Source organism: Artemia sp. Qi Xiang Cuo, chromosome 13, assembly GCF_049724085.1.
Source record: "Artemia sp. Qi Xiang Cuo chromosome 13, ASM4972408v1, whole genome shotgun sequence".
Classification (NCBI taxonomy): Eukaryota; Metazoa; Arthropoda; class Branchiopoda; order Anostraca; family Artemiidae; genus Artemia; species Artemia sp. Qi Xiang Cuo.
In genome coordinates this window covers 51183034-51195917 of record NC_142806.1, presented here as the reverse complement: position 1 = coordinate 51195917, position 12884 = coordinate 51183034, and the positions used below count along the sequence as shown (strand labels likewise).

The 12884-nt window shown below is 33.2% G+C and overlaps 1 protein-coding gene across 3 annotated transcripts in view; it reads left to right on the top strand.

Moving 5' to 3' along the window:
- LOC148945393 (ubiquitin carboxyl-terminal hydrolase 47-like) overlaps nt 1-12884 on the top strand; it is a 163981-nt gene that overhangs the window by 88220 nt on the left and 62877 nt on the right. For all 3 annotated transcript variants that reach the window (XM_089099421.1, XM_089099422.1, XM_089099423.1), the window contains 2 exons: nt 3001-3207; nt 8413-8580. In XM_089099421.1, the coding sequence (XP_088955547.1) occupies nt 3001-3207; nt 8413-8580 (375 nt within the window). The remainder of the gene's footprint in view (nt 1-3000; nt 3208-8412; nt 8581-12884) is intronic.

The following is a 12884-nucleotide window of genomic DNA, read 5'->3' as shown; positions in this document are numbered from 1 at the left end:
TGCATAGATATATGTGTATTTCAAACCTGATAAAGCCATATATGAAAACAAAAGAAACTAATGCAACCAGCAGCGTCGGTCTACAAAAATTTAGGAGAGAGTCTAGGGGGAGGGGGAGTGCAGTTTGAATCGTAAGTCGGGGTAAGTTTGTTTCACCCCTCATCCTGGTTGCTCGTATTACCTGCTTAAAATTAGGATACGTAGAAATATGTGTATTTCAAAGCTGATAAAGCCATGTATAAAAATGAAAGAAACTTATATAATCAGTGGCGTCAGTTCTCAAAAATTTAGGGCAGGAGTCTGGCAGGAGGGGGAGTGCAAGTTGAATCGTAAGTTTGGTTAAGTTTGTTTGTATTGCTTGTGGTGGAAGATAATCTAGTTGGGGGTTGAGCGGGAATTTGTTATAGCCTGTATTTCCGTTTACCTGCCATCTGAAGGCGTTTTCTGCCTCACCTGCCATCTGAAATTCAACTGATGCTTGGGAATTTGTTCCTACTTGAACTCAATATCTTGGAGAAAAAGGGGCTCGACTTTCAAACACCTGGCTGTAAGGTTGTCATGGGTTAAGTGAGAATCTTACTTACGACCAGGGGCGTCCCAAGAATCATTTCATTGGGGGGGGGGGGTGATCTTCGTAAATTTTACCGAATTGCTACCTGATTAATGCCAAATTGTCTGCGGAAATCAAGAATTTTGTTAAATTTCGGGCAATTTTGCAAATTCACTGAATGCCAAAACCGTTGGGGGGCGGTCTCCCCCCCCGGGATGCCCCTACTTACGACAACTAACAATTGTTGCTATCATCCGACTCAAATAGGTCTTTGTTTTTAAGAGTAGGTTGCCCTAATAGTGAATGTTGAAGGCCGAGATATTGCACCCATTTTCGAGTGTTAAAGGCTTAAGGAAAGTGAGCTGGGTTTAAAAATTCTGACATGGGTATTTTACTGCCTTGAGATATAGTAATCATAAAGTTAATGTGTATACAAAAGTTAATGATAGTTAATGATAGACAACGTGTATACAATGTATACACGTAGATGCATTCTTTAAAATACTCATTAACTCTCAGTATCTAAGTCGATGTGCCCTTTAAGAGAATCTAAAATTAAATTGATTACCTGATCAACGTTCTGTAAATTTTCCAATTCTTTTAAAAAAAATTATTGAAGTCGAACTTTTTTATGGAATAAAAAGGGTACACATCGACTTTCAATAAAGATAAATAGTGAGGTGGAACTCGATGCGTCCCCCTTATCACAAAAAAAATGCACTCTTCAAAAAGAAAAAGAATTCAGATCTAATTTTCTCGTCAAATTAGGGGCATACTTACAGATTAATTTTCGTCGAAAACGTTTGTTCATGTTTTAAGATATACTTTATAACGTTGCAGAGAATTTGTCACCTTAATCTGGGTTTTGAAAAACAACATAGGAGAAAACCTCAGTATTTTTATCCCCATTAATTTTGGTCTTCTAAGACCAAAATCTATGTCTTTAAGCATCCTTAATTTTATTCGAGATTGTTAGATAAAGTCCACAAAGAGATGTCGGTTTGGAAGCTCTGGTGACTAGTACTAATTTGGTGGGATAGAGTAGAGTTCTACCCAGGGGTGCCAGTTCACGAAAATTAGAGGTGGGGCAGTATTTTCCGTCTTTTTTTCACGAAGGTACAAAAAAGCACTTTAAAAATATAAGGCGGAAGAGATTTTCTTTAGTATTTTTGAAGAAAAACCTAAGAAAAGTGTTTTTGAAAATATTGTGGAGTAAGACAATCAGTGAAGTTCATTACTATGTTAGCTATTCAAATACCATATTGCCAAGCCCACAAATTAGAAAATGGGGACAAAAAAGTGGAAACAAACGAAAGACAATGAAAACAGTAAAAAAAAAAGAAAAAAAATGTTCACAACGTACAAAAGATGCTTCGCTAGTTCTGGGTTTAATGGACTGAACAAATGACTATTTCGCGTAAAAAAAATATTCAGATTTTTTAATTTTCACTTCTACAGCATAATTTGTTAGCTACTAAAAAGCATGTATTGTACATAGATGCATTAGTTTATAATAGACTAGAGACTTAAGAGTAATGGTAACTTCTAAGAGTGAAAACTAACACTAGTGTCGACAAAGCAAAATCACCAACATCATCTACCCTTTGGAGTCTCCTGGAATTTTTTCAGTGGAATAATAAGGCAAAATTAGTGGAATGTAGTTGACGAAATTGGTATGGTAAAAAGTGTCTGATCTCAGTTTCTGAAAAACAAAATTACAAATGTGTAGAAACACTAAAAGCTAGATGGTGTCAGTGACTTTTTTGTCAAGAGTAGCAGCAGTTCCTGTAATTTACCCATCATCGTGCACCAGACAGCGTGGGTTTGTGTGAGCTCATAGTGCTTTTTCTCTTATACCACCAGTAGCAAAGCTATTCATTGTAGGTTGTAAATAATTTTAGATGGCGCTTCATATTTTGGGCGCAATAATATGAAAGAAAACAATCATGTATAAATAGAAATTGTCTATTATGCCATTTTTTGTGTATGATTTTTTCTTTCATATCGTTTGCACATCAAATATAAAGGCACATCTGACTTTTTGGCACATGGATACCGTTCCTTAATCGGTGTCAAATGGTAATTCTTTTCCACTCGAATGTTTGGTTGAAAATATCTGTTTAATTTTCGGTTAGTCTGGGCTGTGCTTCGCCCTTTATTCAGTGGCAGCTATTGCTGCAAACATGATCACTGGTTACATTACTCCTATTATTAAACAGCTATAGATCCTGTTAGATGATCCAAGAAAGGAAAGAAAAACCCACTGTAGTGTATACTCCTTTGTAAGGATCGGAAAGCTACTGACTCTGTAAATGACCAATGCTCGATTGGTAGTATAGCTTGAGGTAATCGTTGTATATTATTTATTCGCCTATCTTTGTTGTATCTTATTATTTGTCTTTCTACTCATATACTCATTTTGCTGACTATTAATAAAATATTTTTTTCAGGAAGAAGACGAAGGTATAGATCTAACGTCTGGTGCCGTCGACCCCGAACGGTCAAAAAGACGTGCTCTTGAATCGGGACCGTATGTTTACGAGCTGTTTTCAATAATGATTCATAGTGGCTCTGCTTCCGGTGGACACTATTACGCCTATATCAAAGACTTCAGAACTGGTCTTTGGAGTTGCTTCAATGATCAAAGCGTCACAAGGGTAACCCTTTTAGACATTCATAGTGAAGTTTTCCGATATTGAGGATCCTTTGTCAGAAATATGGGCAATTTTACTAGATATTATTTGCAATACTGCCGAGGCAATATTAACGCTGGTTGGCTTCTTGACGAGTCATGCTCCGGGTTTCTTAAGCTAATAATAATTTCAGGAATGGTCCACACAAATAGTTAGTTCATTGGAAGCCACCTCCACCTTTCTGCTTGTAAGGTTTGACTAATAAAAAGAAACAAAAGCTTTGGCTTAGTTGTCTTTTCTCCTCGGCTGCAAGCCTTACTGGAATGCTGCTTGTTGAGAAGTCGCTCTGTTGGAGCGTATGAATAAAGTGCTAATCAGAGTTATACAGTATATTTTGATTTAAAGCTTTTTTTTTTACTAAACCTATGCTTAAAGCCTCGGATGCATTGTGTAACTCATAGACATTCTAACTTTTAGACAATTAACAGTGTGACTTATAATAAATAAGGTATTTTAAATCAAGAAATTCCTATCACTAGTTCCGAAGGGTCGAATTCGCATTTCGGAGTCCTAAAAAACAATATAAGCAAGAAAAATAATCATATAAACAGCACGGCAACTAAAAAACTGTTAATCGTTATTGTTACTACCATTTCAATAAATAAAGGCAAAATATTTGAATATTAGTTATATCAAATCCAGTTCAATCTCACCCCGAATGGGCAATAAAGGATTTAAAGGAAATTGGGACTTCTTGGTAGGGTGTAAAGAGGGAAGCTTTGAATAGACTGGGATGGAGGGGGAGCGTGCCCAGCTGTGTTGGCCTCAGGCGGATTGGTGCTGCAGTGAGTTGTTAGTAGTAGTTTGTAATAGAAGTTATGTCGAAATATGGGCCTCTTCGTCAACAACGTTGCATGTGGTTAATTATTGTAATTAATCGCTATATTTTCACTTGAATTTAAAGACAGGAGAAAAAAAAATGAGTTATGCCCTTTTTCTAAATATTAAAATTTTATATGACAACGAAACCAGTTATTGCCAACCAAATATGGCGTCACTGTTAAACATCACCAGAAAACAGTGATGCTTCACTCTGCTACTTAGTTGATCAAACTTAAATCAGTTGATAAAATTAAATAATTAAGTAATAGTCATTTAAATTTAGTTTTATTAAACTAAATTTAAGTCTAATTTATTAATATTTGAGTAACATTAAATAATGCACCGGTGATGTAATTAGGTAGAACTTGAGAATATGATTATCGTTTTGCTTAACGACTCTAACAATAATTAAGTAACTATTATTTAAATTTAATTAAATCAAGATCTATTTATATTTAATTTCATTAAATAATGTTAATTGAGCACACTTGTGGTGCCAATAAGCAAAATCTTGGGGGGGGGGGAGAGGAATATGACAAGGGCGCCAATAATTTACCAAAGTGAGACATTTATTTTAAAAAAGAGTGAAAAACAGAAAGAAAACAATGAATGAGGGCGCCAGAGAAAGTCTTTGGGGGGAGGGGGGGTCCCACCTGCTCCTACCCTGGATCCGCTTGTGATCCTTAGCCTTTAAACACACGAGATTAAATTGTAATTTTCAGTTAGTAGAAATCCACTAATACAGAAATGCCCGACTCAATCTTTCCAAGGGCCAATAGTTTGCTTCAAAACGGAGTAGCAAGTGAAGCACATCGAATGTATCATCTGAACAAAGTATCAAATGTACTAAAATTGTTTTCTTTCGGATGCGCGTGTTTCATGTGCATGTTTTCATGTCTTATGCGCACAAATAACTATAATTTTTGTGGATACACACGGTAAAGCTTAAATCTGTATCTCATCATTTTTAATTTTATTAGAAACTACTATTAAAAATAAATATTTTTCCGGCTTTGTAGAACTCTGTCGAGTAATAACCGTAATTATAAATAAAAACATAATTGTGGCTTATAATGCAGAACGCATCAGAGAAAAGAAGAGTGCCTGAATTAGAATTATAATTATGGAAATATTTTATGTTAATGGAAATGTGCCAATGGGTGCCAATTCATGAAAGCGTAGGTGGGGGGGGTATTTCTTTCAACATTGATTTAATAAAGGTACAAAAAATAATTTATCGAAATTTGGGGTCGGGGGTAACTTTATTTATTTTAATTTTACTGTAATGTGAATACAATAAAGAAGTTTTTTTCAAATTATGGGGGGGAAGGAAACAATTTAGAGGGGCATTTGGCTCCTGTCCCTTTGTTGGCACGGTTGGAAATGAATTTTTAAAAATACAGCGCCATCTTGTGCCTTCGTGTAATGAATATTCGTGTATTCATCGTGTAATGTGCCAATTCATGAAATTGAGAGCGGGGGGGGGGAGTATTTCTTTCAGTTTTTATTCAATGGAGACATAAACAAGTATTTTTCTAAATCTGGGAGGGAGGCAATTTTGTTTTTTCCAGTTTTGTCTGCCATGGAAATGCCGAAAAAAATGTAACTTTAAAATATAATGGAGAGGGGCAAAAAATATAGATTGGCAAATTCAATTGGCATCCCTAGTCAGATATCTATAAAAAAAAAATATATACGACGCCATCTTACGCCTTCGTGTAATGAAAAGCACCATATGCAAAATATGAAAACCAAATACTGGATAGGCCATATCTTAACCAGAGTGAAAACTTTCTGGTAAATTTTATTCGATAATTTGTCTCTTCTTATTTTTCTCTTGATCTAAACCATGCTGTAAATTGCTTTGTTTGTCAGCCTGTTCATTTGTTTGTCAGCCTGTTCATTTGTTTGTCTGCCTGTTCACAAACAAAAAAGATAGTGGCCGTTTGAGAAAATGTACCGAGCATCTGGTAGTTAAAATGTTCAGGGTTATTCCCTTTTTCAGCGTGTCTGATTAAAATCTGGTTCATTAAATTTAGTCATGGTCTCATCCTTTGATCAAAACTCAGCGGGCAACCAAATAGCTTAACTTAAACCTGCCCTAACTTACCCTAAAATAGTATTCATTATATTTAGTCATTGTCTCATCCTTTGATCAAAACTCAGCGGGCAACCAAATAGCTTAACTTAAACCTGCCCTAACTTACCCTAAAATATGATTCATTATATTTAGTCATTGTCTCATCCTTTGATCAAAACTCAGCGGGCAACCAAATAGCTTAACTTAAACCTGCCCTAACTTACCCTAAAATATGATTCATTATATTTAGTCATTGTCTCATCCTTTGATCAAAACTCAGCGGGCGACAAAATAGCTTAACTCAAACCTGCCCTAACTTACCCTAAAATATGATTCATTATATTTAGTCATTGTCTCATCCTTTGATCAAAACTCAGCGGGCTACCAAATACCTTAACTTAAACCTGCCCTAACTTACCCTAAAATATGATTCATTATATTTAGTCATTGTCTCATCCTTTGATCAAAACTCAGCGGGCGACAAAATAGCTTAACTCAAACCTGCCCTAAATTACCCTAAAAGCGAGATACAAGATATAGAAATCAGGTCATACATATAGTCATGGCATCACTTCCTGCAGTTTAATCAAAACCTTGGGTATTTGACCAAATAACTGGTTTGATCAAATATAATAAAAACATTTTGCTTCTCATGCAAGTTAAGAAGTCTTGACGCGTTATATTGTTTAGAAGTGGAGCAAAATAAGCAAAGAAAAATAGACAGAAAAATTAATGCGCCATAGTAACTACCACGAACAGGCCAATGAACAGGCAGGCTTGTTCATTTGTTTGTCTGCCTGTTTTTCTATTTGTTTGCTGTGGATCTCTAAACAAATGGACTGATTCGTCCAATACTTGGTATATGTATCCCTGTTTCAAAGGAAAAACTCAACATATGGTTGTGATGGGGAGGGGGGTATATCCTGCATAGTTTAAAGCACTTATAGGAAGCGTGGCGCTCTCTAAAAGGAGAAGGTCAAGAAAAGGAGTTTGTAGGAGAGGAGAGGAAAAGGAGCATAAGAAGAGAGAGGAGCTTAGAGATTGGCTTTCGATTATTTTTATCATATATATCTACGTGTGATAATATTACCTTTGACTAACTTGAGGTTTTTTTGCATGCAGGCGAAGGTAAAAAGGGGACGGGGAGTTTTTTGGAGGACGAACTTAAGCATTTTTGCACTTAGTCTCTGGTTTGATTCATTAGGATTCTGTGAAAAATCTGAAAGTCCATTTTGCGTCAGTTGCAGAAAATGGCAGGAAATGACAGAAGATCAAGAGGGTTTGTTGGAGAGGGGGGAGGGGGCGGAGGGTGGGCTGTGGTAACGACTCTTTTATTTCGGTTACTCTTACTCTTTTATTTCGTTTACTCTATAAGATCTTAATTCTTTCTCTGGGAGCTTATGATATATAAAAATAGCTTTTCATTTTGTAGCTTATATTTAGTTTAATCTGTATAATTGAAAATAATTCAATTTTGCATTAAATTTGGTGAAAAAAACTCTATGGTCACTGTTGATATAGATACTTCTGGACGATACCTTTTGTCTCAACCTGTTCAGTTTTGGATTTCTGTGGGTTCAAGACTTTCCGTAACGTTGGAATTGAAATTTAAATCGTTTTCCTGGAAGTTCTCTTTGAACAAACCCTAAACATGGTTGTCGTTCAAAAGTATCTTCTCATAAATTTTTAGTCTATCTTGCGGTTTTTAGTCGTTCTATGTTCTTTTGTAATGCGTTTAATTTGAGTCTGTATTATAAATAAAACCAGGGCAATGGGTAGAGGGGAGTGGGGTGCAATAATTCAGCAAGAATATTTATAATACTCTGTTGATTTTCTCGGCCTGCTTGATTTTGAATATGCTATTTTATTAGCGTTGTTTTCAGTTATTCTAGGCACTAGTCTACTGCCGGATTTGTATTTGATGTTGAAAAACAGGTAAAATGGTGCTTATCAGGGTTGCCGCCAGGCGAAAAAAAATAACTAGGTTTTAGTGATTTTTGGTTGATTTAGTGATTTTCTTTAATAATCTAGCGATTTATTTGCTGATTTAGGGATTTCTTTTTGTTTAGGTAATATAAAAAAAAAATCACTAGAAATAATAACCCTGCTGCTTATTGGCTTTATCGACTATTTGGTGATGAAAATATCCAGTCGAGTGAATAAGTTTTGACCGCTTGGGCCTTCGAGGCTACTGCTAGTATACATTTTATTATTTTATGGTTTATGTGATTTTTGTAATATAAATTTATAGAATTTATGCATTTTAGGTGACACCAGAAGATATTGAGAAGTCTTATGGAGGAGCCTCTGGTCGAAGTTACTATTCTTCAGCATATTCATCAAGCACCAATGCATATATGCTTATATATAGACAGATTGATCCTAGTAGAAACACTGAAGCAATCACACCAGAGCAGTTTCCAGAACATATCAAGGTAAACTTGATTTTTATCTTGTTCTTGTTTTAACTTTGTGTTTTTGGTGAGAAGGGTAAGAGTAGTAATAGTAACAGTAAGAATAGTAAGAAGATATATAGTAAGTAGAAAATCAATACCTTAAAGCAAAGTTTCAAAAGTGAAAGAATGAAAGATTTATTTATAACCCGTCATAAAAAAACAACAACAAATTATCGACCGAGTACAGCACAGATAAATATACAGAAACAACAAAACAAAAGAAAACTGGTAAGACAATGGGTGTAGACAAAAACATTTACATGCTACTGTGGCCGTGATCTTACTTCTGCAAGATGTGGCTCCATTCGTATGACAGATTATCCTTCAAACTCACAATGCTATTGGCAAATGCAATGCATACAACAGTTATATTATAACGATTAGACACAAACAAGTTTTGGTCGGGGGTGAGAGGCGGAGAAGATATTTGAAAAACTGTAATTGAACGATCTGATTTGCCTTATGTCTGTGTGGGTGAAGATTCTCCAAAACAGCGTGATATACAATAGGTCCGGCAGAACAATAGCGTTGAACAACCTTGCAAGAATTAGACGATTAAATCGTAGCTTATTTGCAATAATGCTCCCATAGGTAACTGACATTCACTTCTTGATGTGCAGAGAAGCAAGGCCTTTGTTGAATGGATGGATCTTCCTATTGGCATAACGCAAATATCCAAGCAATTAAACAAAACGGACTTCTGATTTAGTCCTATCGTAGCATATTCATCTCTCAAAATCATAAGATTATTTTTTAGACGACTACAAGTGCGGCTAGGCACAATAATGCCATCTGTAGTACAGGTTATTTTTAAGTGGACGCTGGCAACTAAACAGGATATGCTATTACCGTGTCATTAGCAGGTCAGGTGACACGAATGAAGCTTAAAACGGAAAGGGGTTTTCCAGTCGCCTTTGAACAAAAACAGTTGCTTAGTCTGTAAACACATGCTGTTGACCCTATCCTCTTTTTTTTCGTTGAATGGATAAGGATTCGCTAGTAGGCTATCCAAATATGCTTTATTTAAATCAAGATTTTGACCTTGATTACCTCGATCAAAATCTAAGCAAAGATCTTCATGATGGTTTACTTAAAGGTCACCATCTACAAATTTCCTTTTTATATATACTTAATGTACATCGAGTTGTCAGGCAGAATAAGTCCTTCGAAATTCCACTGTTCCTTTACTCGAGAGAAGGCATCAACAGCGAGTGTTATTGGGACAGTATTCTCAGGGAGTCAATTCCTGATAGACGTGGAAATGCCTTTGCCAACGCGGTACAATTGTATCGTTTCAATACGATTTTGTGGTACTGGTACGATTCGGTACATTTAGGTATTTTTTTGGTACAATACAAAATTCGGATTTTTTTTTTTTGTCCGTTCTGAGTATATATATATATAGTATATATATATATATATATATATATATATATATATATATATATATATATATATACACATATATAATGTGTTATCTTATCATAAATGCTAAGAATAATATTATTATCCTTGACCATCTTAAGCTTTTATATTCAGGAGAAGGTAAAAAAGGAAGAAGTTTCTTTGGAGGACAAATTTGAACATTTTTGCACTTTTAATTTAATCTTTACTAAGATTTATTTAGATGGTTCCACAGTGCAGTCTTTGTCACATTTGCCTTGCACGTAGTCTTTGGTTCAATTCTCGATGAAATTACTTTGTGGATTCTGTGAAAAAGCCCAAAGTCAGTTTGCTTTTGCAGCGGAAAACGGCAGGCAATGACAGAAGGTCAAGAGGGGATAAGAGGGTATGTTGGGAAGGGCTCGCTTTTATTTTGGTTACTTTTATGATCATAACTCTCTTCCTAGGAGCTTACGATATATAGAAATAGCTTTTGGTTTTGTGTCTTGTATTTAGTATAATTTGCACATTTGAAAGTAATTTAATTTTACAGCATATTTAGTGAACAAATCTCTATGGTGACTGTAGATACAGTTAATTTTGGGTGATATCATTAATCTCAATCTATTCTGTATAGTATTTTTTGCAAAGCAGTATCTAAACTGATTGATTCGACCGTTGATTTCATCTTTCTAGGTAATATGTCTATGGTATCATCGAAATAGAACTTTTTTTTTCGAGTTTATCGTTTTTTAGTTTTTTTTTATTTGTTTAAGAGAACTAAAAAAAAAACTTTTTTTTTAGTTCTGTTCCTTAGGTATTTCCTCCTTTAGTTAATCAAAGCGAGCGTAGAACGTCCAATTTGGATTTCTAAAATGCCTTTATTACAGTGTGAATTACTACCATTATTACATTAGAATATTCCATTAGTACAAATATTCCATATCCCATCATAGTGTTGTGAACAATCTGCCGTTTTTCTAAGATAATTTTTGCAGGTCGAGTGAGTTTTACCAATAAATTTATATAGTTAAGATGATATATAGTAAAAACAGAAAAAAAACATTCAATGAACAGTATCTTTTTACACTTTTACACATGAAACTATTAAGCATTTAAGCATATACTCTTTAAAATATTAAAAAAAAGAAAAAAACAGGCGGAGAAAAAAAAGAAAAAGGAGAATCTATATATTTAGATATAAAAAACCTACATAAAAATAACTAAAAAACATGCATATGTATATGTAGATACACACTCACGTAGATGAACGTATGAACATACCTTTATAATGAGTATATCTGAACTTACTATTACAGTTTGGTTTAAGTTATTTACCTTTCAATATCCTATTATGTCATGTTTTTTTACTAGATGCATTATGATACTAAAACTTCTTTAAATATGCATACATAAATTTTTCTATTGAATGTAAACAATTATCTCTTACTTAACTATTACTATTATTACTTACTATTAAATTTTTGATTTAAGTTATTTACCTTTCAAGGTCCTATTCTAGCATTTTTTTTTACTTGATGCATTATGATACTAAAACTTCTTTAAATATGCATACAGATATTTTTCTATTAAATGTAAACAATTATCTCTTACTTAACTGTTACTACTATTACTTACCTACTATTACAGTTTTGATTTAAGCTATTTACCTTCCAAGATCTTATTGTGTCGTTTTTTTTACTTTATGCATTATGATAATAAAACTTCTTTAAAAATGCATACATATATTTTTATATTTAATGTAAACAATTATCTCTTAATTAACTATTACTACTATTACTTACTTACTATTACAGTTTTGATTTAAGGTATTTACCTTCCAAGATCCTATTGTGTCGTTTTTTTTTATTTATTCATTATTTTAATAAAAAATATTTAAATATGAATACAAATATTTTTCTATTGAATGTAAACAATCATTTCTTACTTAACTATTACTACTATTACTTACTTGCTATTACTTACTATTACAGTTTGATTTAAGTTATTTACCTTTCAAGATCCTATTATGTCGTTTTTTTTACTTGATGCATTATGATACTGAAACTTCTTTAAATATGCATACTGATGTTTTCTATTGAATGTAAACAATTATTTCTTACTTAACTCTTACTACTATTACTTACTATTACACTTTTAATTAAAGTTATTTACCTTTCAAGATCCTATTATGTCTTTTTTTTTGTTTTGTTTTTTATGCATTATGATACTAAAACTTCTTTAAATATGCATACAGATATTTTTCTATTGAATGTAAACAATTATTTCTGACTTACTTACTATTACTACTATTACTTACTTACTATTACTACTATTTACTTACTTACTATTACTTACTATTACAGTTTGATTTAAGTTATTTACCTTTCAAGATCCTATTATGTCGTTTTTTTTTACTTGATGCATTCTGATACTAAAACTTCCTCAAATATGCATACAGATATTTTTCTATTCAATGTAAACAAATGTTTCTTACTTAACTATTACTTACTTACCATTAGTTACTATTACAGTTTTGATTTAAGGTATTTACCTTTCAAGATCCAATTATGTTGTTTTTTTTTGTACTTGATGCATTATGATACTAAAACTTCTTTAAATATTCATACAGATATTTTTCTATTGAATGTAAACAATCATTTCTTACTTAACTATTAATACTATTACTTACTTACTATTACAGTTATTATTTAAGTTATTTACCTTTCAAGATCCTATTCTGTCATTTTTTTTACTTGATGCATTATGATACGAAATATGCATACATATATTTTTCTATTGAATGTAAACAATTATCTCTTACTTAACTATTATTACTATTACTTACTTACTATTACTTACTATTACAGTTTAAATTTAACCTTACTATTACAGTTTAA